Genomic DNA, 22,198 nt, shown 5'->3' with positions numbered 1-22,198 from the left:
CGTCTCTCCAGCCCCAACTTTTTAAAAGACAGAATCTCACTGTGTAGCCCTATCTATATAACCTAGAACTTGCTTTGTAGATCAGGCTAGCCTGAGGCGCACAGAGATCTACCTGCTTCTGTCTTCTAAATGACGGGATTAAAAGTGGGTGCCACCAGGCCTGGCTGGACAGGCAGTTTTATAGCACAGATAATGAAATTTAAACTTTAGAGCCTTAAGCTTATATGAATCTTGTGCATACCTTAGGAAAGGCCCTGGTTATCGTATGTTAATAATTTTGTACTATTTTTCTTTAAAAGATGTGATACATATTACAGAAACTTCAGAATCTATAAATCCATCTCTGAGTGAGTTATTGTCGTTTTGATGCCATCCTCAGCATCACAAGAATCAAGGAATGCCTGACAGAAGTGACTGAGACACTTCCCTCCCTGACTCCCATGTGCATGCTTGGCTAAGAATGTGCTGTGCAGATGGGTTTTGTGGTGGGGAGGAGGGGAAGTGAAAATTGTACCCAACCTAGCAGAAAACTCTGATGGAAGGTTTTTGCCTAGGGTAAGCCCAGATGTTTATTTACTTTGCTGGAAACCAAAGGAGAGGGTAGGAGAATAAACGAATTCTCCTTTTATAAGCACTAGAGGTGACTGAGTGTGTTTGGCTGTCTACATGATGTTAGCATTTTCCTTTTGTAAGGTTTTGGAATGGTTATTAGATACAACTTTTGTAGCCAGTCTGAACTCACTTTGTAGTCCAGGCTGAACTAGACCTTGTGATTCTCCTGCCTCAGTCTTCTGATTGCTGGGATTATGAGTATGTGCCACACTTTACTATTATATATCCTTAACTAAAACTTTTGTATTATGACAACTAAAACTTTTGTATTATGACAATAGTTATTGTGTTCAATAATTGCCCTCAACACCCACTATTTTGAAATTATGTTGAAACTGTGTAACTGTTTATGGGTGACAATCGTGTGAATTGGAATTTTCTAGGTGTCAGATGAGAATTTATTTTAGTATACATGTGTGATGGCTATTCTTGGTTGTCCACTTGACTATACCTGGAATGAACTACAATCCAGAAATGGAGGGCACACTTGTGAGAGATTTTCTGCATAGTGTGAAGGAGGTGAATCCACTTCTAGTCCTGACCTTTAAGGCGAGAAAACCCACCTTTAATCTGGGCCACAGCTTCTGCTGGAAGCCTATATAAGGATGTGGGAGAAAGAGGGTTTACTCTTTGCATACTTGCCTTAATAGCACATCCATTCCTTCACTGGCCTACTCCTCCTAGAACATACAGAAGACCAGCTGAGAGACCCAGCCTTGTAGGACAGAGCAACTACTGGATTCTTGGACTTTCCGTTCACAGCATTCATAGCTAACCATTGTTAGATTAGCTAGACAACAACCTGTATGTCATTCCAATAAATTACAGATAAACAGACAGATATACAGAGACATACATAGAGAGATAGAGATGCACAGAGAGAGACAGAGAGTCAGAGACAGAGACACACAGAGAGATTTATTCCATAAATTCTGTGACTCTAGTGAATCCTGGCTAATACATACAGGAAGAGGAAACTAGATATATCATCCATAGCTTGAAAGAAATTGGAAGCAGCTCTCTCTTTTTATATAAAGTAAATTGCTAAGGGTAAAAACAGATTTTTGAGCTCTGATGGACATCCCCTGCTCAAATACACGCCATGCCTCCCAGAAGATCAGGTAGCCTGACAGCAAACTTCTGTTTTCTCTGTTCCCCTAGTAGACCCAGTCCCTCAGGCTCGTCCCTAGCTTGACAACAGGGCACTAGCTGGAGCCTCCCTTCTCCCATCTCTATGTCTCCTGTGGATCCCACAGACCATCTCCTCCTGGCCTCCCCCCCCCCCACTCATCACTACATCCCAGCCTCCAACACAAGCAGGTATTCCCTGTGAACACACCATCTGAGCAGGGCAGGAAAATGGGCAACATACAGCTATCACACTGAAAATCCAGACAGGAAACAGACACCAAGGAACAAAACATCCACCCAACAAAGACAAATCCAGGAATCAGCACCTAGACCTGCAATCACTCCAAATTCAGATGCCTAGATGATAACATAAGAGTGCAGTCAATAGCAACCAGGGCAGTATGTCTCCACTAGAGCCCAGTTATCCTACCACAGCAGGCCCTGAATATTCCAATATAGCTGAAGCATAAGAAAAATACCTTAAAACCAACTACATGAAGATGATAGAGGTCCTTAAAGAGGAAACAAATAAATCCCTTAAAGAAATAAAAAAAATCACAAACAATTGGAGGAAATGAATAAAGATGGTCAAGAAAGCAAGGAAAACACAAACAATTGAAGGAAATGAACAAACCCCTTAAAGAAAGCCTAGAAAATACAAACAGTTGAAGGAAACAAATAAAACTGTTCAAGAGCTGAAAATGGAAATGGAAACAATAATCCTCATGGAAGCCCTTGCCCTCCCTGGGGAGCAGAGAGGGGATGGAGTGGGGGTGAGGGGTTGGGAGGATTGGTGGTGGGGGAGGAGGGGAGGGATAGGGAACTGAAAGTGACATGCATAAAAAGTTAAATAAAAAAGTCATTCAAAACAACAACAAAAAAGAAAACACAGAGGGAATTCTGAAAATGAATTTAGGAATTCAAATGGGAACTACAGAGATAAGCTTCACCAACAGAATACAAGAGACAGAAGAGATAATTTCAGGTATTAAAGATATGATGAAGGAAATTGATACATTGGTCAAAAAGTGTTAAATCTAAAAAATTTCTGACATAAAACATTTAGGAAATCTGGGACACTATGAAAAGGCCAAAATCTAAGAACATTAAGAACAGAGGAAGCACACATAACACCAAATAGACTGGACCAGAAAAGAAAGTTCCCTTGTCACATAATAATACAAACAATAAACACAATAGAATAAAGAAAGACTATTAAGAACTGCAAAGGAAAAAGGCCATGTAAAGGCAGATCTATCAGAATTACACCCAACTTCTCAATGGAGACAAACCCTTATCCAAATTAACTAAAAGGTGAAGAGAGAATATCGAAATTAACAAAATCAGAAACAAAAGGGGGGCATAACAACAGACACCGAGGAAATTCAGAGAATTAAAAGGACATCAGAACCTGTACTCGACCAAATTGGAAAAATCTAAAAGAAATGGATAATTTTTGCAATAGGTATCATTTACCAAAGTTACACCACAATCAGATAAGCAATTTAAATAAACACATAACTGATAGTAAAATAGAAGAAGTCATTTAAATTCTTCCCCCCTTAAAAAAACCCAGAGACAGGTAGTTTTAGTGCAGAAGTCTACCAGACTTTCAAAGAAGAGTTAATACCAATACTCCTCAAATTATTACACAAAATAGAAACAGAAGGAAAATTACCCAGTTAAATTTATGAGACCTTAGATACCCTGATATCCAAACCACATAAAGACTCAACCAAAAAAGAGAATTACAGATCAATTTACATACATGCAAAATAGTCAATAAAATACTTGCAAACTGAATCCAAGATCACATCAAAAATATCATCCACCATGATCGAGTAGGCTTCATTCCAGATTTTCAGGGATGGTTCAACATATGAAAATCTGTCAATGTAATCCACAATATGAAATAGAGTAGATTTTATGGGTGGACTGGGGGCTAGTGGTGATGGCAGTGTAAGGGATCAGGTGGAGGGTGGGATAGAGGGAGAGAGAGTGTGTGGGGAGATATTGCTGGAATTGGGAGAGTGCTGTGGAAACCTAGTTCTAGTCTCTTTGGTGTGAGAAGGTATTCTACAGACTACAGAAAGAGAAACTGGACTGGACACCAACTCAGTCACAAAACTGTCCGCCTATAATCTATCCTGCCTACAAAATATGCTAGGGCAATGGTGGCACAGAACTTGTGGGAGTGGCTATCTAATGTCTGGCTTAATTTGAGGCCTATGGCTAACGAAAAAAATCAGTGAAATGATTCCTAATATATTCTGCTACACTCATAGATCGGTGCCTTGTACAGTCATCATAGAATGACATTCTCCAGCAGCAGATGGGAGCAGATGCAGAAACCCACAGCCAAGCATTATGAAGGGAAAGAGTTTGAATTGTAAGTCTCCATTGAGTCCCTGGCCTGGGAGCCCCAGGCAATCCCGATGAAGAAGAGACAGAAAGATTGTAGGATTCAGAGGGGATGGAGGGCACTGGGAAAACTCGGCCCACAGAATCAACTAAGCAGTGCTCACATGGACTCACAGAGACTGGAGTGGCGAGCACGGAGCCTGCGTGGGTCTGCAGTAGGTATTCTGTGTGTATATTGTGGTTGTTAGCTTGGTATTATTGTGGGACTCCTAACAATGGGAGCAGGTGTGTCTCTCACTCTTTTGCCTGCTCTTGGGAAGTTTTTCCTCCTGTTGGATTGCCTTGTTCAGCCTTGGTGTGCTGGCTTTTGCCTTGTCTTACTTTTTTTTTAATTTTGTTGTGTTTGGTTGTTGCTTCCTGGAGGCCCGCTTCTGAAGGGAGTGGATGGGAGAGGGGAAGGGGAGGTGTGTGGTGAGGGAACTGAGAGGAGTGGAGGAAGGGGAAACTGTGGTCAGGATGTATTATATGAGAGAAGACTCTATTTTCCATTTTTTTAAAAAACTAGATGTTCTTTTTTATCGATATATGTTTTCATTTAAATCAGAAACATGCATGCTTCACATGTCAATTCCAGCTCCCTCTCCCACCCCTCCTCCCTTGTCCCTCCACCAGCCTCCCCAACCCCCCACATGAGGCCCTCCATGGGGGATCTCTGGAGTCTGACTTTTTTTCCAGGGCAGGACCTAGGTCCTCCCCCATGTGTCCAGGCTGAGAGAGCATCCCTCCATGTGGAGTGGACTCCCAAAGTTCATTAGTACGCCATGGTAAACACACAGCCCCAGAGATTGCTGAGGCCTCCTCACTGACACTACATTCAGGGAGTCTGGATCAGTCCCCTGCTGGCCTCTTAGTCTGGGGTCCAAGAGCTCCCGCTTGTCCAGTCAGCTGTCTTTGGGGCTTTCACCAGCACAGTCTCGACCCCCTTTGCTCATCACTCCTCCATTTCTGTCACTGGGTTCCAGGGGGTCAGTTCAATGTTTAGCTGTATCTGTCTCTGCTTCCATCAGTCACTAGATGAAGGTTCTAGGATGTCATATAAGGTAGTTATCAATCTTATCATCAGGGAGGGGCTATTAAGGTAGTCTCTCCGATATTGCTTAAAAACTAGATTTTCTAATGCATTCTCATTTGCTTTACGGTTTTATTTTGTCCTTTTCTTTAAAAGCATTGAAATGAATATTTGGAAGGTGGAAATTCCACTAGAGAATGTTTTTAGCCCACAAACTAACTTTTCAGGTGGGAGAAGGGGTATTAGGTCTCTCTACTATGTAGCACAGGCTGTCCTGGAGCTTACTAAGTAGACTAGGCTGTCCTTGAAACTCTGAGATCCACGTGCCTCTGCCTTCCAAGTTCTGGCAGGTGCTGATAAACCTAGCCAGAAACTATTTTGTGTGTATGTGTGCACATACGTGTGTGTTGAGGGGTCTGTGTGTGTGCATGTGGAGGCCAGAGGCCACCTTTAGTCTCATTTCTCAGGAGCCATTTATCTTGTGTTTTTGGATAGTGAGTGTCTTTCACTAGGACCTGGGGATTCCCGATTAGGCTAGACTGACTGTCCAGCAAGCCCCAGAGATGTCCACTTCTTCGGCACTAGGATAGCACATGTGCACCACTACATCTAGATTTTTAAAATTGTCATCTGATTGTGTTTTCCCTTTATTCATAAGATTGTAAAGAGACCACATCATAAAATTCCAACCGAAAATGTCTCATCTCCATGAGTCCCATTATTTGAAACAAGTTCCAAAGTACAGTGTCAGTCTGTGCTCTGGCGGAAAGGATTCCTCTCCTCTAAACCACTGACTCTATGTCCTGAAATTTGCAACTAGTAATTGTGCCTATGATGCTGTGGCCCAGTAGAAGCAGCTTCCTGATGATTCTTTATTCCACTAAGAGGGCACCACACTGGTCCTTTAGCAGCATCTCCATTATTCTAATTCCCTTCTGGACTCCGTGGCTTAAGAATGCACTAGCAAAAGTTTCCAAAATAGAGTTGAGAAATCCAGCCTGTTGCACCCTTCCCCCACGGGGGTCTGTCTGCTGACTGCTTGTGCTAGGGGCTTTTAGCTAAACACTTCTCATCCCCCTCCTCTCAACATTGCCTGCAGCAAGTTCCTGTTTAAATGCTTTGTTTAAATGCTAATTCCTGTTTTCGGCCCGCCTTTTGCTGGAGGGCTCTGGGAACAGAGGCTTCCACCATTCCTGCCTTGGGTATTTAAGGCTCTACCCCTTCAAGAATAAACGCCATTCTCCTTATAAGAACGAGCCGCTGTCTTTGTCTTCATTTTACAAGCTTTGCCTCGGATCGTTGTGAAGTTTGGTGGCACCATAGCCGCAAACACACCTGCGGCTCGCTACACAGCCCTTGTGACTGAAATTCTGTCTCTCTGAAGGAGCTCTGTTCAGTTCCTAAAAGACAGTCTCTTCCCACATGGATGTATACATGAAGCAATGACTCCATATAGCCATGTTCCTTTCCTAAGGACCGAGACATGATTCCTCTTCTAGTTGGGTATCAGGTACCTTTAAAATACTCCTCTTTCTTAAAATTTCTGCCACAAAAGTCCCACAGATAGCAATAATCTTTCTAGAGATGAGTCATGTTAATCCATTGTGGTGATATTTTGTTTATTGTCTAACAAATAAAGCTTGCCTGAAGATCAGAGTGCAAAGCTAGACACACTAGTAAGTCATAAAGGCCAGGCAGTGGTGGCACACACCTTTCATCCCAGCACTCAGGAGACAGAGGCAGATGGATCTCTGAGTTCAAGGCCACCCTGGGCTACAGGGATTTGACCCAGTCAAAGAGAAACAGCCAAGCAGTGGTGGCTCACACCTTTCATTCCAGCACTTAGGATCATACACCTTTCTTCCCAGCATTTAGGATCACACACCTTTCATCCCAGCACTTAGGATCACACACCTTTCATCCCAGCACTTAGGAGGTAGAGACAGGAAGGGGTATGGCTGGGCAGAGAGAAGACTATAAGGAGGGAGGAGACAGGAGGAGCTCCTTGCAGTCTGAGGCAGCAGTCTGAGGACAGGATCTCCCCTTTGGTCTGACCACTGGTAAAGGTAAGAACTCTCTAGTGGCTGGCTGCTTTGTTTCTCTGATCCTTCAGCTTTCATCCCCTGATAGCTGACTCTGAGTTTTTATTATTAAGAATAATTATAATTCGTGCTACAATTCATCTTTCTTTTCTGTCACAATTTTTGCAGAGATGACATTTTTTTATATCCATGGGTTTGAAAAACTCTTGGGGGAAGCAATGCTTGAGGGGATACTGGAACACCTGGTGAATGTCCATGGTGACCGCAAATCGTGCCTCCAGGTGCCTCACTGTGCTCCAGCCTTACATCCAGAATTTTATGGGGGTGCTGGGGAGTAAACTCAAGGTCCCAATGTTTGTGTGGTAAGCACTTTACCAACTGAGCTGACTTGCCAGTTCCTGGAACTACTTCAGTGTAAAAAGTTGCTCCAATTACGTGGTGGTTTGAGTAAGAATGATTCCTCCACACTCATATATTTGAATGTTCGGTTCCCAGTTGGTGGACTGTTTAGAAAGGACTAGGTGTGTCTTTTTTGGAGGAAGTGTGTCAACTGGGATTGGATTGTGAACTTTTAAAAACTAATACCAGGCTCAGTTTCTCTCCCTCCCTCTCCCTCCCTCAACTCCCCCCCTCCTACTGCTTGGGATCAAAATGTAAGTTCTCAGCTACTGCTCCAGAACCATGCCTGCCTACCTGCCTGCCACCACACTCCCTACCATGATGGTCACAGGTTAAATCTCTGACAGCCCCCAATTAAATGCTTTCTTCTATAAATTGCCTTGGCCATGGTATCTCTTCACAGCAATAGAACACTTGGATATAGGCTACACTCACATAGTGAAAAATCTGGTTGGATAGTCAGATTATTAATAGAAAAGTATTTTTCTCTTGGTCTAAATAATGACTCCAACCAACAATAGTAGATGTGGCGTCCTATGTAAGAACAGTTAGAAAAATAGAGTTTGGGCACAGGTGAGATGGCTCAACTTGCCATACAATACTGATGACGTCAGTTCAATTCCTGGGGCCCACCTGATGGAGAAGAAAGAGAACTGACTCCTGAAAGTTGTCCTCTTGATTCCATACATGAACCACGCACACACATTCTTGCCCTTCCCCATGATAAATAATAATTTCTGTTTACTGATTCTTTGTGTCTTTCACATCATGCATCTCAATCCCATTCATTTCCCCATCCTGTCATGTCTACCCTCTGCCCTTGCAAACCTCCCCTACAAAATAAAATACAATTTAACAGAAAAAAGAAAAAACAGTGGTACAGCCAGTGAGGGGAGGGGCCAACTCTGTACGGCCCTGTCCTCTCTGCCTTTGGTGGCATCAGGAGCCATGGGCATCAACAGAGACCACGGTTACATCAGAGCCTGAACCCAGACATGGGCCCCAGCAGCAGCCCAGGCCCAGACATCACCATGCCCCTGGGTGTCAATGAGCCACCCACCTCAGCCCACTCCCAATCTCTTTCGCCTCTTCAGATATGCTTCTGTCCACAGAACCTGAACCATTTCATCTCTCTCTCTTTCCCATACCACACCATACATTTGTTCACCATAGTAGTGTCCATCTGCCTGGCACCACAAGGCACCAGGTGGGCCCATGTTTTCTCCTGGTATGGGGTGTGCACCTGGTTGGTGCAGAGGCGTTGCTGGAGTCATCTCTTGAGTTTGGGCCTATGATTCATTGAGTTCTATCCTCCCCAGCAGTATGACATTGGTGGTGTTGCTGTAATTTAGAATTTTTAAAAAGAAATTATAGGGTTTTTTTTCTTGTTTTGGTTTTTCAAGACAGGGTTTCTCTGTGTAGTCTTGGCTGTCCTGGAACTCACTCTGTAAACCAGGCTGGCCTTTAACTCACATAAGTCCACCTGCCTCTGCCTCCCAAGTTCCAAGTTCTGGGATTAAAGGTGTGTCCAACTACCACCTGGCAAAAATATAGTCAAATATAGTTTTTATAACCTAATTTCACATGGCGGCTTCTTCTTCTTCTTCTTCTTCTTCTTCTTCTTCTTCTTCTTCTTCTTCTTCTTCTTCTTCTTCTTCTTCTTCTTCTCCTCCTCCTCCTCCTCCTCCTCCTCCTCCTCCTCCTCCTCCTCCTTCTTCTTTTTTGAGACAGGGTTTCAGAGACTGATATTAGCTGTCTTCCTCACTTTCTACCTTACATATTAAGGCATACTCCCACTGAAAAAATTCCCTGGTTTGATTTGGCTTTGGCTAGTCTAGCTAGACAACTTGCCCCAGGTATTCCCTGTGTCTTCCTCTTGAGTCCTGAGATTATAGACAATCTACCATGTCAAGCTGGTGTTTGACATACTGGAATCCAAATTCCTGTCTTCATTCTTATATAACAATAATTTTACCCACTGAGACATCTTCCTAGGCCCAATTTCCTTTTCTTTATTTAGTATATTTATGTGTGCTGTGTGCATGTGTTTGCACATGCGTATATACAGTAGCCAGAAGTGAATGTTTGGTGTCTTCCTCATTGCTTTCCATCCTATTAGTCTTACATTTTATTTATTCACTGTGGTTGTGCTCTGTGTATGTGTTGGGGTGTACATGTTTCATGGTGCAGGTGTTGAGGTCAGTTTGTGGGAGTCAGTATTCTCCTTCCACTGTGTGGGTTCCAAGGATCAAAGTCAGTTCATCGGACTTGGTGATGGGTTCCTTTTCCTTCTGGGCCATCTCACTGGCCCTACACCTTAATTTCTAGAGACAATGTCTCTCATTGAACCAGGAGCTCAATGTTTGCCAATGAGCACTGACACTCACCCCAAGATCCTCCAGGCTCTGCTCCCCAGTGTTGAAATTCCAGATGCAGGCCTTCAGGCCTGGCTTTTAATGTGAATAGTGAAGCTTGCACCGCAAAACACTTTACCCACTGAGCCATTTTTTCTAGTACCAGCATACAGTTTTTAGTGTTTTTAAAAATAACTGAAACTGGTCAATAAGAAAGAAGACAAAAAAAAAACTGAGAGTTCAAGTGTGAGAAGAAATGTTGGCTCCAAAAGTCACCTGCATGTGTAAATTTTTTCTGAAATCTTTTAACCCTCTTCTTTAATACTTAAATATTAACAGCCCTGACTCTCACAGCAGTAACCAGCCTCCGAGATGACACCTAAAAGATCTATGCTTTACAGTACTTATTGTTTCTGTTTAGTCTTCACGAGTCACAGCGGGCCTCCGGTAGCTACTTGAATACAGTGCAAGTGATGTGTGGCATCTTAGGTGGTGCTATACATGGTCTTATAGCATTTGCCTTGGTCTCTTGATCACTCACTTTTGGAGCCTGAGCACAACATATGGAGTACAATTATGCTGGAGAAGAAAGACCCTGAGATGTCATATAGAGTGATTCCTGATCAGCCTTCTGATTATTAGAGCTAGCCCAGCTTAGTGTACAGATGTACTGTGGATCAAAGTTAAGCCGTTGTTCTCAATTCCTTCGTAAAATGCAGATTCATGGGTAAAACTGGCAACAGATAACTAAAATGCTCCTTCTTTGCCTCCCTCTTCCACCTGATGTGAAGTATGTCCCCTCAGGTAGGTGCAGAGTGAACAAGGATATGTCTGGCCAACATGGGGAATTTTCTAGCTAACATTGCTAGAATTATTGACTTATTCATGCTGTAAAAATATATGACTTCAAAGTTGTCTTCTGGGAAGTAACCATGTCTCTTCTGTTGTCAAGACATAGGAGAACCAGAACTACCTCTCAATCTTAGGTATAAAGGTCAGCCATGAAACCACAACTCAACATTGTAATGCAGATGAATGTGTGCATAAAACCAAACACAAAGGGAAGCTTTCCACAGAAAGAAATAGCAGGAGTGTAAATAGTGGGAAGGGTCCAGGCAGAAGGAGTAATTGAACTTATGCCTGTGTCTAGCACGTATCTTTGTAGGACTCATTCACCATCTACTTCTATAATATGGAACCCATTCCTGCCACTGCAACAATCAGAACATGTGTGCACATCAAATTATAGACAATTACATGGCCAGAAACTTGTCAGGTTATCTCCCTTTAGAGACTGAATTAATACATAATGAGCTTATTATACACTGCGACAGAAGAACCAGAAGCACTCAAGGAAGGATGGCAGTTAGCAGTTATGTATATGCTTATTAGTAAGTACATAGCTGGTTTGCAAAAAAAAATCATTATGAGAATTCACAGTGGGAGGAACTAAAGAGAGACAGGGAGAAAAAAGTAAAAGAAAAAGAGACATGGGCCTGTAATCTCAACTACTTGGGATGCAGAGGCAGGAGGACTCAGTTTAAGGCCTATCTGGGTTAGCCAGACCCTGTCTCAAAATTTAAAGCACTTTCTAAAGTACAGGGATGTGTTGAAGATAAGGCTCGGTAGTAAAGCACTTTGCCTGGTATGTGCAAGACCTTAGGTTCAATCCCTAGTGCCCTTAAAGAAAAAAAAAGACAGTAAGAGAGAGGAGAAGAGATCACTAACCCTACCTTTGTTTATTAGCTTTTTTAGTCCTGGGTTTTTCTTGGGCAGCTGGAGGGCTATGTGGAAAAAGAGGAGACCGTGTCCCAAAGAGCCCAGGCTGATCGTGAACTTCCTCATGCTTCTATCTCGAATGCTGGGAATATATCCCCATACCCAGCTACAGCTGTACAGTTTGTTTTAGTTTAATTCGATTTGGGGTTTAGACTGACAGAGTTAATAGAGAAGAGCCTTAACCTTCACTTTTATTTGAGGGTCTCTGAGAAAATGATAGGGGTGATTTAGGTTTTGTTTCAGATTTGAGTTTCTCATGAGCACATATTTCAAAGCAATGGGTTTTAGAAATTATTTCTCTAAAATTAGTTTTACTGAGTAGTATCTTCATGTAGAACATTATTCCTGAGGGACAGAGCTCCCATAGGCACCAGAAGGCTGAGGCGGATGCATATCTATTTCTTTATCTTTGACGAATTAGAGAGGAACAATATAAAAACAGGAAAAGGATCTAGACAGCAAAGGATCTGGGTTTTTCTAGTACCTACTCAATTACTGTCATTGTGGTCACAGATTCATCTCTGGATCTCGGCTTCTTTTTCTGCACTATACAGTGATCAAAGTTTTGCTATTCTAGGAATATAAACCAGCAGCAAGGCTCTAATCCAAAACTATCCTCACATAGAGCTTTAATCTGACCCTGAAGAAAAAAGGTGTAATGAGCAGCCTTTACTGACCAAGATCTGAAATTTAAATTTCTAGTCATTTATAATTCTTAAGCACTGTACGTTTCTTCTTGATTGTGCATAAAGGACTGGACATGCAATGGGGAACAATCTTAATGACCAAATTAAGCCAGAGGCTCATTCACAATCCACATTAAATAAGATAGGTGTGGTAAAATAAAAAGATAAACACATTTGAGACTGAACTGATCTGCATTTGATGTCTATCATGATGTTGAAATATACCTCAGAGAAATTAACTTATCTATTATGAAAACAATACATTTGTACTGTACTAAAAGTCTACCCAAATACAACAAGCATTAATAATCGTTTATATTCTTATATTCAGATGATCTTTGCACCATTCGCTTTGACAGATGTCATTGTTTTTAGTCACTAATAGGCTATAAACGGCTTGAGTTTAAAAAAAAATCCCTTTGTGATAACTTCACATGACTCCGCCATCTCCACAATTGGATCACTCTCTTTGGGAAGATATAAGGGTAAAGTTATCTGTGCTGAAAAGTTATATGTGCTGCTGTCGTTAAATGCATGCAGTCACGTGACAAACATTTTCTTCAGCACCTAGGCTGAGAGATTCAAAGGTACATTTCCCTTTATGATATCCTTTTGCTCTGAAATCCACTGTTATACTCGGTTACTTTACTAGATACTTTTCCAGTTTTGGAGAGATAAATGGAAGCTTTTAGAAAACTCTTAAGGGGCTGGAAAGATGACTCAGTGGTTAAGAGTACTTGCTCCTCTTGCAGGGGTTCGGTCCTCAGCACCCACTTGGTGACTTACAACTATCAGTAACTAGGTTTGAGGCCATAACCTCCATCGACACCAGACATGCACAACTTGACCAGAAGCTTACGGAGCCTAGTAGAAGGGTGCTGAGGGGAGGAGTGAAGGACACAAAATTTAGGTCTTTTACTATGTCAGCAAGAATTCTTTTTGGGGCTGGAAAGGTGGCTCAGTGGTTAAGAGCACTGAGTGCTCTTTCAGAGGACCCAGGTTCAGTTCCCCGTACCTACATGACAGCTAACAACTGTGTTTAACTCCAGACACACATACTGACACAATACCAAGGCAAATGAAACAAGAGTAAATATTTTTTAAAAAGGAATTCTTTTTCTCTCGTGATTTATGTCATAAAATAAGTCTACTATTCCACATGTCATTCCCTCCAAAGCTTCGACTTTAGAAACTTTGGAAATTTGAGCACCACGATAGGGTAAAGGAACACAGGCTAGTCCAACATCAGCCGGGAGCTCAGCCTAGTTTCCGCACCGGAGTTGCTGGGGGCGGGGCGGAGCAGGACCGACCTGGGGGCTGGGACCTCTGTGAGTGCTACGGAGCCGGCCAGCCCTGTGGCTGACATAAGAGCCAGTCTTGGATTGGTGAATGATTATTTCGGACTGAGCTCATAGGCGCAGAGCAGCTTGCGGGGCTTTGATTGGCTCAGTGGCTGCTGACCGCTTATTGGCTGCGATAGGTCGTCAAGGCGACCAAGGGGTGGAAAAAAGGAGAAGGGTGTTGGGCCTGGCGGGAGTGCTGAGGGTTGTGGGCAGCTGGGCTGCTCTCCTGGGCGGTGTCCGGGGAGCTGCTGGCCAAGTCGCCCTGGGTTTCCGCCACCCTCTGGGAGGTGTCCGAGCGCGTGGGGTCCACTAGTGAGACCCTTAGGCCGGCGCCATGGGCTGCTGCTTCTCTAAGAGACGGAAGAGTGAGAAGGAGGCGAAGGCTCAGGGAGAGGAGGAGCAGCCCAAGCTGTACAGCTGGGACCAGCGGGAGAAGGTGATGTTTGGGGGCTCCCCTACTCTGCATCCTCCCAAGAAGCAGACGAGAACCGGGCAGCAAGGCGGGCGGGCCACTACTGCTTTCCTCGCGTGCGCTCAGGGAGCTGAAGTCGGGACGCAGGACTTTGAGGGTGGGCGCAAAGGAGTTGGTGGTCTGCCTAGCTAGACCTCCAGGGCCTCTTCCTTGGCTCTGCACCCTGACTCCCCATCCCAGGATGAACTCCGGGGAGGGAAAGAGCTGGAAGGATGCTGGATCTCCAATCAGCTCATTTCACCAGCAGTGGCCAAAGGGGTTTGGTCGAATTACACACACCAGCCTGCTTCTCATCTTTTCCGCGGCTTGTGTTCCTATGCTGTTTCTCTTTTGTCTGCCCTTCTCGACAAATCGCTTTTGGTATCTCTTGGTGCCACTCAGTTCCTAATGGACTGTTTTATGTCCACCTTTGCTCTCCCTCCGCTTCCGTTTACCGGAAAGGAATAATGAAAATTGAAGCAGTCTTGGAATGTATTGTGCAAGGTGGAAGTACCTAACATAAACCAGGAAGTCTTTTTTTATAATTGTTTTATATGAATGAAAACGCCCTTATTTTTATCTTATATATAGCTAGAACCCCAAAAGGTTGGAAAAAGTCCCCTAATCTTGCACAAAACACACTTACTTACGCATAAATTTCACAACGGTTCCTCTTTCTACATAGTTCTTCATTTCTGCTCAGTATAGTTGCTTAGTAAAACACTTTGATAGATATCTATTATTTTGGTTTCCCAAACAAAATGAGAAATCCTTTTTTAAGTGGGCGTTGGTTAACTATTGCTTAATGTAATGCCTTTGACCAAAACAATACTTTATAGTAAGTCTGTTATTAATGTTTTGATACAATGAATCATCCTGCACCGTTTCAGATCCCCAACAGTATTTAGGTGTTCATATAAACGAGATTCTCAAAGTGTTTGGTGGGATTCTCAGGCCCAGCTTTTTGCCTTTAACCCTTCTTGGGCCTTGTGGCCTTTTATTCCTCTTCTCTTTTAACAGCACTTTGTCTTGTAGGAAAGTGGACTATTTTCTGTTTGATAAGATTGTACCTATCAAAGTTATTTGTGGGTGGATTTTAAAATATTCATTTTAGACAGCCTTGTGATTTCTAGCGGTGCTTTTTAAATTTTTCTCCCCAGTGCTGGGGATTGGATTGTTCTAGGCAAGCACTCTACCACTGACTGGTATCCCTAGCTAAACAATGCTCTTTAAACTTGAACTTCCTGCTCCAGGGAGTTGTTTTTGTTTGTTTGTTTTTGTTTTGTTTTGTTTTTAGCTTTTTGTTTTAAGGTCACAGGCTAAAACTACAAGTGTGAATACATTTTTGCAGTAGTCTAGTTTGGCTATGGCTCATTTTTTCACAATAATTGTCTCACAGCTAACTTCTACTAACAAAGTGCTGGTAAGTTGGGTTCTTTTGTTCTTGTTGCAGTATTATACTTTTGTGACAGGATCTTTTTATTATATTTTGAGACAAGGTCTCATGTAATTCCGAAGCCTTGAATGACAGTCTGGTCCTCCTGCCTCCTTCTCCTGACTGTTGGAATTTCAAGCATGCATCAACACTTCCGGTTAGAGACAGTGATCTTTTATGTAACTCTGGCTAGCCTGTTACACATCACATAGCCCAGGCTGACCTTGAACTTCAGGCAATACACCTACCTCAGCCTACTGAGTATTGAAATTATGGGCTACCATACCCTAGTAGTTGGGATCTTTCATGTGGATGTATTCTGTGATTTCTATTTTTGTACTCTTTGTCTAAGTAAAAGTACTGAAAAGTAGTATAATATAGGGGATACTAACATCTAAGTGCCCCTCCCCCACCACATGGATGAGGATATGCATTGAACTTTCTGGTGTAAATGGGAACATTGAAAATTTTTATTTTTATTTTTTTAACATATTTTTATCCAATACAAAGTGGCCATCCCTGAAACCATATACATACAAACAGTAAAAACAGACTCGGTAGGTTGTATTTATATGTTTATGCATACTTATACATACATATTATATATAACAATACTAAAAGAACCCTTTTTGAGAATATTGCTAAGTATTGTAGTTGTAGACATGCAAGAAATGTTACTGAGTATGTAAAATAAGCTTATGCTTCTGGGTGTGTATATAATAAAAGTTAAAATCTCCTTTTTGCTGCTGGGACTAGAACCCAGAATGCTAGTCAGGCACTCTCCCGCTGATCTGTGCCCCCAGCACTCCAGTGGTACTCATGCTGAGCCTGGTCTTACTGTCTCTTGAAACGTAGTTTTTCACTAGAAGGAATTGAATGTAAATACGCAGCCTACAGAATGTTGTGGAGTATAAGTCTATGTGGTTTAAAGTTAGATCAATTAGTCAACTTGTAAGACCTTAAAAAAATGAGTTGCCTATAATTTTATTACTGTTGGAAAAGTAGTGTTTAAAATTTTGTTAGGTCATATAAGAGTTGACAGGCACCCCATGGGTTTTAGGTTTTGCGTTGGGTAATTAGGTCAGCCTTAAGGGACCGAAGCAAGGAGAAATTGTCTCAATTAGAAAGAATGTTTGGGGCTAAGTGGTATCATGGCAACTTATATACTGTAGTCAACAGTGGAAGAAACTCATTTTCCATTGCTGCTGACTCTGAAAAAGGAAAAAAAAGCTTATTACAGAGTTACTACACTGTCATGATGAGAAATACTTTTGGATTGCAAGATCTCTGTTTAAATCATTTGGAAAGATATGCTTTTCTCATTATTTGTACACTGCCTTCAATAGCTAAGCAAATTATTCGATGTATATGTATTTAAACACCAAGGAAGATCCAAAATTACCATTCTTGCCATCCAAGAGCTTACTGGCCTTTTGGAGTAAAAGCCGGAAATATTGAAGCAAAAATGAAGTGAGGATGGGTGGCATAGAAAAGTGTTGTCAATTTCCAGTTATCCATGTTAAAACTCCTAAATAATAGAAAGAAGAACTAGTTCTCTTGACCAGGCATGGTGGGGCACACTTATAATTGGAAGAATCGGTGCTTGTGAGTTCAGGGCCAGCCTCCTGGATTTCAGGCTGCACTGTGTGAGTGTGGTCAATTGGGAGACAGAGATCTTGGCTCCTTAAAAAGAAAGAAAAGTTCTCTAAATGATGGCCTAGTATGAACATTGTGATTTCAATATAAAGAACACACTTGTGTTTGTCTCATGACCAGAAATTCAAGTGTCTGTTGTGCAATTTTGGGTAAAGCAGCCAATTTATGCATTGCTGGTTTCTTACTTATAAAGTTGGCTAGTGGTAAAGAGTTCTGCACAGTTTAGCAAGGTGAAGGCATGTCCTGAAGAAGAGACATTAATTTTTTTTTTTTTGGTTTTTCGAGACAGAGTTTCTCTGTAGCTTTGGAGGCTGTCCTGGAACTCTCTCAGTAGACCACGCTAGCCTTGAACTCACAGACATCTGCCTGCCTCTGCCTCAAAGTACTGGGATTAAAGGTGTGTGCCACCACCACCAGGCCAACGTTATTTTTTTAAGAAGAGACCTGAGACAATAATGATCATCTCCAGAGATATGCTTGAAGGACAACTTACAAGAGATCATAATTCCCAGAATTTTCACCAATAGAAGGAGTGACTTTGTGGGTAAACAATGTCAATGTTAGAACCTTCAGAGGTTGGATGGGTGAAACACTAAAAAGAAGTATCTACAGTGAGTAGTAAGCTAGATGCTATTTTCATCACTGTCTAAGTATGTGCAGTAATTTAATTGTCCACTGATACGAATAAATCATCCACAAACTTAATCACCTTAAGCACTGGTAAATACTGACTTTGTTTATGACTCTGCTCTTTGTGTAGGGCTAAGCAGGGTTGAATCTATATGACATCAACTGTGGCAACTTGAGGAGGGACTGAAGTATCACCTTCAGGATGGCTTAATCCCAAAGCTGACTGTCAGGTTGATAATAGGCATTCAGTTGGGAGTTCAACTGGGACTGAAGGCAAGCACTTTCCATGTGTTGTAGTCTGGGCTTCTTCATAAGTTAAGGAGCTTCCAGGGCCAGTGACTACGGTGACACTAGTAGATGTGACATCTGATTTCAATCATTCATTTCATATATTTTTTTAAGATTTCTTAGTTTACAGTTGTGTGTATATGTGAGTATCTGAGTGTGGGTTTGTACACTGAGTGCAATGCCTGGAGAGGGCAGAATCATCCTCTGGAGCTGGAGTTTCATTCACTGATGAACCATCTGACATGAGTGCTGGGAGCTCAGGTCCTCTGCATGTACTCTTTTGTTTTTTTTTTTTGGTTTTTCAAGACAGGGTTTCTCTGTATTGTTTTGGAGGCTGTCCTGGAACTCGCTCTGTAGACCAGGCTGGTCTTGAACTCACAGAGATCCACCTGCCTCTGCCTCCCCAGTGCTGGGATTAAAGGTGTGTGCCACCAACGCCCGGCACACTGCATGTACTCTTAATGGCTGAGCTCTCTCACCAGCCATTACGTATATTTTGAGAGAAAATGTCTAATGTTGCATATTAAAACTAAGTTATCTGTTAAGAGCTGTTATTTAAAATCTCTTTTTTGTAAACTGGATTTCCATTAAATTGAACAAATTCTGTTATTATATCTCAGAATATCATTACTGAAGTTAACTATGCAAATAAAATTTAATGAAAATTTTCTGGCTGCTTAGTAACGTAATAAAATGTTCACTGGAGAGGCAGCTCAGTGGTAGAGCACTTGACTAGCATGCATGATCCCCAGGGTTCAGTCCCTAGTAGCATTAAAAAATGGGGGAGACATGAACATAAGTCCACAGCATACTCAAAAGTCTATTAAGAAACCAGCTCAGTAATTTAGCAATAGATGTTATGTTGGTGTTTGCAATAAGAAATCTTAACTAATAGTAATAATTTATATAGGGATGTGGGGGTGTGTATGTGTGTTAATTTGTTTGACTATGGTGTGGGCCCACACATGCCTTGGTGTGCTTATGAAGATCAGAGGACAACCTTGAGTATTAGTCCTGGCTTTCCGCCTCATTTGAGACTGTGTCTTTTCAGTCCTGGCTTTCCACCTCATTTGAGACAGTCTTTTGTTGTTTGATGCTGCATGGGCCAGGCTGGTTGGCCTGTGACCTTCCAGGGATCCTCCCATTGCTGTCTCTTGTTTTGAGATTACACATGTGTGTTGCCATGTCTGACTTAATGTGAATTCTGGGGATCTGAACTCAGATCTGCATGAGCCTCCCAAGTGCTAAGATTATAGGTGTGTACCACCACACCCAGCTTCATTTTTTAAGAAAAAATTTAATTTATTTTATGCGAGCATTTGTTTTGCTTGCATGTTTCATACATACATTCTTGGTACCCAAGGAGGGCATTGGCTCCCTTGGAACTAGAGTTATAGATAGTGAGTTGCTATGTGGGTACTGGGAATCAAGCCTGGGTCCTCTGCAAGAGCAGCAATCCCCCAATTTTGTTTATAAATTTTTTTCAGTGTGCGTTTATGGACAAGGTGATTTTACTCTTGTTAGATGTATAATTCCAGCTTTTTGTTATGGGTTAAGGTCTTCCATATTTCTAGTTTTATCTATTTTTGTACATGTATATATGTGTGTGTATGTGCAGGTACATGTGTGTGGGTGCACATACACATGTATGTGCCTATGGAAGTGAGAGAACATACTCGGGTGTAGTTCCTTAGGCATCATCCACACACATACCCTCTTTTGAGACAAGCAGGTGCCCTGGAATTCTCCAGGTATGCTACACAGTGGTCTAGTGAGCTACAAGATCTGCCTGTCAATGCCTGCAGTGCTGGGGTGATAAGTTTATGCCACCACACCCAACTTTTTACATAACTGCTGGGGATTGAATTTAGGTCACTGTGCTAGAATTATCTTTTTTCTCCCTGAGACTCTTTTGTGATCTAGTACATGGCTTGTTTTGTTTTGTTTTTTTTTCTGTTTGAGGTAGAGACTTGCTATTTAATATAGGCTGTACCTGAGCTGGTGATTCTCCTACAACAGCCTATTTATTGTATGTGCATATGTGTGTTTGCTTTACCAAGTAAGCCATCCCCAATCCTGTATTTGTGGTGAAATCTTGCTTGTAAAAATAAAGCCTGTCTGAAGATCGGAGAATGGAGCTTGTCACTAGCTAACCATAGAGGTCTGCAGGTCTGTACAGATAGACAGGAAGTGAGGTAGCTGTGCAGAAACAGGATATAAGCAGGGAGAAATAGGTACCTCTCTCTTGTGGGCTGAGCTGCTGAGGAGGTAAGGTGTGATCATGGCTTGTTCCTTCTCTCTGATCTCTCAGCATTTCCCTTTGGGTTTTTTATTACACGGACCAATTAAGAACTCCATTTACATGCATGTCTAGATTTTAATTGGGGGGGGCTTTTTTAACCTATAAATAATTGAGAGTAGTAGTGATAGAAAGTATTCCTTAAGTGGATGGGGGGGTGGAGTGGGGAGAAGATGGGAGGAGCGGGAGGATGGGAGGGAGAGGGAACTGGGATTGGTATGTAAAACAAGATTGTTTTCAAAATGAAAAAAAAAATTCCTTAGATTTCATTTTATATTTTAGTTTACCTCATTTGGAAGTGCTAGGGATACAACCAAGGTCCTTGTAGATGTTAGGTAAGCACTACACAACTGAGCAGTACCTCAGCCTCTTCTCCTTAGGTAGATTCCTCTTTTGTTCTTTGCTTAGGGGCTCATTGTATAGCCAAAGCTGGCCTCACAGTGACAACCTTCCTGCCTCAGCACACCTGCTGATTCTCATTCCTCCTCATTTCTCAAGTTGATCCATCCTTCTAACTACTCCAGTCCTTTCTGGCTAAGCCCAGTCCACATTTCTTTTTTGTCTTTTTTTATTTTTAAATTTAAATTAGAAACAAGGCTGCTTCACATGTCAATCCCAGCTCCCTCTCTCTCCCCTCCTCCCAAGCCCTCCCATCAACCCCTCTCCTTCCTCCCCCAATCCCCACTCCTTTCCCCAGGGAGGGTGAGGCCCTCCATGGGGGGTGTCCATAGTCTGTCATTTCATCCAGGGCAGGACCTAGTCCCTCCCCCAAGAGTCTAGGGTGAGAGTGCATCTCTCATTGTGGGATGGGCACTCAAAGTCGCTTTGTATGTCAGGGATAGATACTGATCTACTACCGAAGGCCCCATAGATTACCTAGGCCTCCTCACTGACACCCACATTCAAGGGGTCTGGATCAGTCCCATGCTGGATTCCCTTGTTCAGGTCAGCTGTTTCCTGTGTGTTAAACAAGCCCAGTCTCGACCCCTATGCTCATCACTCCTCCCTCTCTGTCACTGGATTCCTTGAGTTCAGCTCAGTGTTTAACTGTGGGTGTTTGCCTCTGCTTCCATCAGTCATTGTTTCCCAGACTCTCTGGCAGTGGGATTGTAGGCTGGCACTCTCCATATCCTTAATATTTCTGAAACGTATGTTTAGCGTATATTTAATGTTCTGTGGCTTCTGTTGTTCATAGCTTCCATGGCCCCTGCCTAATTTTCTAATTTAATCTACTACCACTCTAGTTTCTCCGGTAATATCAGGCTCCCTTCCATTTTCTTCCTGATAACTGAAGAATTTTACCTCGTTCATTGTTACCTTTGTCTGGTATAGTCTTTCCTAATCTTTCCAGTAAACTCCAATTTATTCATACTCAATTTGTACAGTAAGTCTTGTGTTGCCCCCATATGTCCTTCCTTTGTATTTCTAGATAATTCTCAGCACCTCTCACTACGTGGTCAGGTTGTTTAAATGGTCTACTTAGGTATATATTACTTCCCTTTTAGTGCCTAAAATAGTATCTGGTTCATTTTGGGTATTCAAATGTTGGTTTAGTGAATGAAGATACAGAAATGGAAAGTGGCCTTTTAAAGATTATGTTGCTCATAGATGACAAAATTGAGGCTAGAAATTAAGTACCTCTTATTGCCTCATGCTCATCCTA

At 42.3% G+C, this 22,198-nt stretch overlaps 1 protein-coding gene and 1 pseudogene across 2 annotated transcripts in view; one reads left to right on the top strand and one right to left on the bottom strand.

Moving 5' to 3' along the window:
• Positions 1 to 6,045: 6,045 nt before the first annotated feature.
• LOC110339228 lies at positions 6,046 to 10,119 on the bottom strand (annotated as a pseudogene).
• Positions 10,120 to 13,938: 3,819 nt separating this feature from the next.
• Rp2 (RP2 activator of ARL3 GTPase) overlaps positions 13,939 to 22,198 on the top strand; it is a 32,837-nt gene continuing 24,577 nt past the window's right edge. For both annotated transcript variants that reach the window (XM_021222763.2, XM_013124975.3), the window contains exon 1: positions 13,939 to 14,212. In XM_021222763.2, coding sequence (XP_021078422.1) covers positions 14,111 to 14,212 — 102 coding nt within the window. In that variant the 5' untranslated portion in view covers positions 13,939 to 14,110. The remainder of the gene's footprint in view (positions 14,213 to 22,198) is intronic.

This window comes from Mesocricetus auratus, unplaced genomic scaffold (genome assembly GCF_017639785.1).
Source record: "Mesocricetus auratus isolate SY011 unplaced genomic scaffold, BCM_Maur_2.0 Super-Scaffold_100033, whole genome shotgun sequence".
In the NCBI taxonomy this organism is placed as follows: Eukaryota; Metazoa; Chordata; class Mammalia; order Rodentia; family Cricetidae; genus Mesocricetus; species Mesocricetus auratus.
The sequence above is the reverse complement of the archived record's forward strand: the minus strand, read 5'-3'. Positions and strand labels throughout refer to the sequence as shown.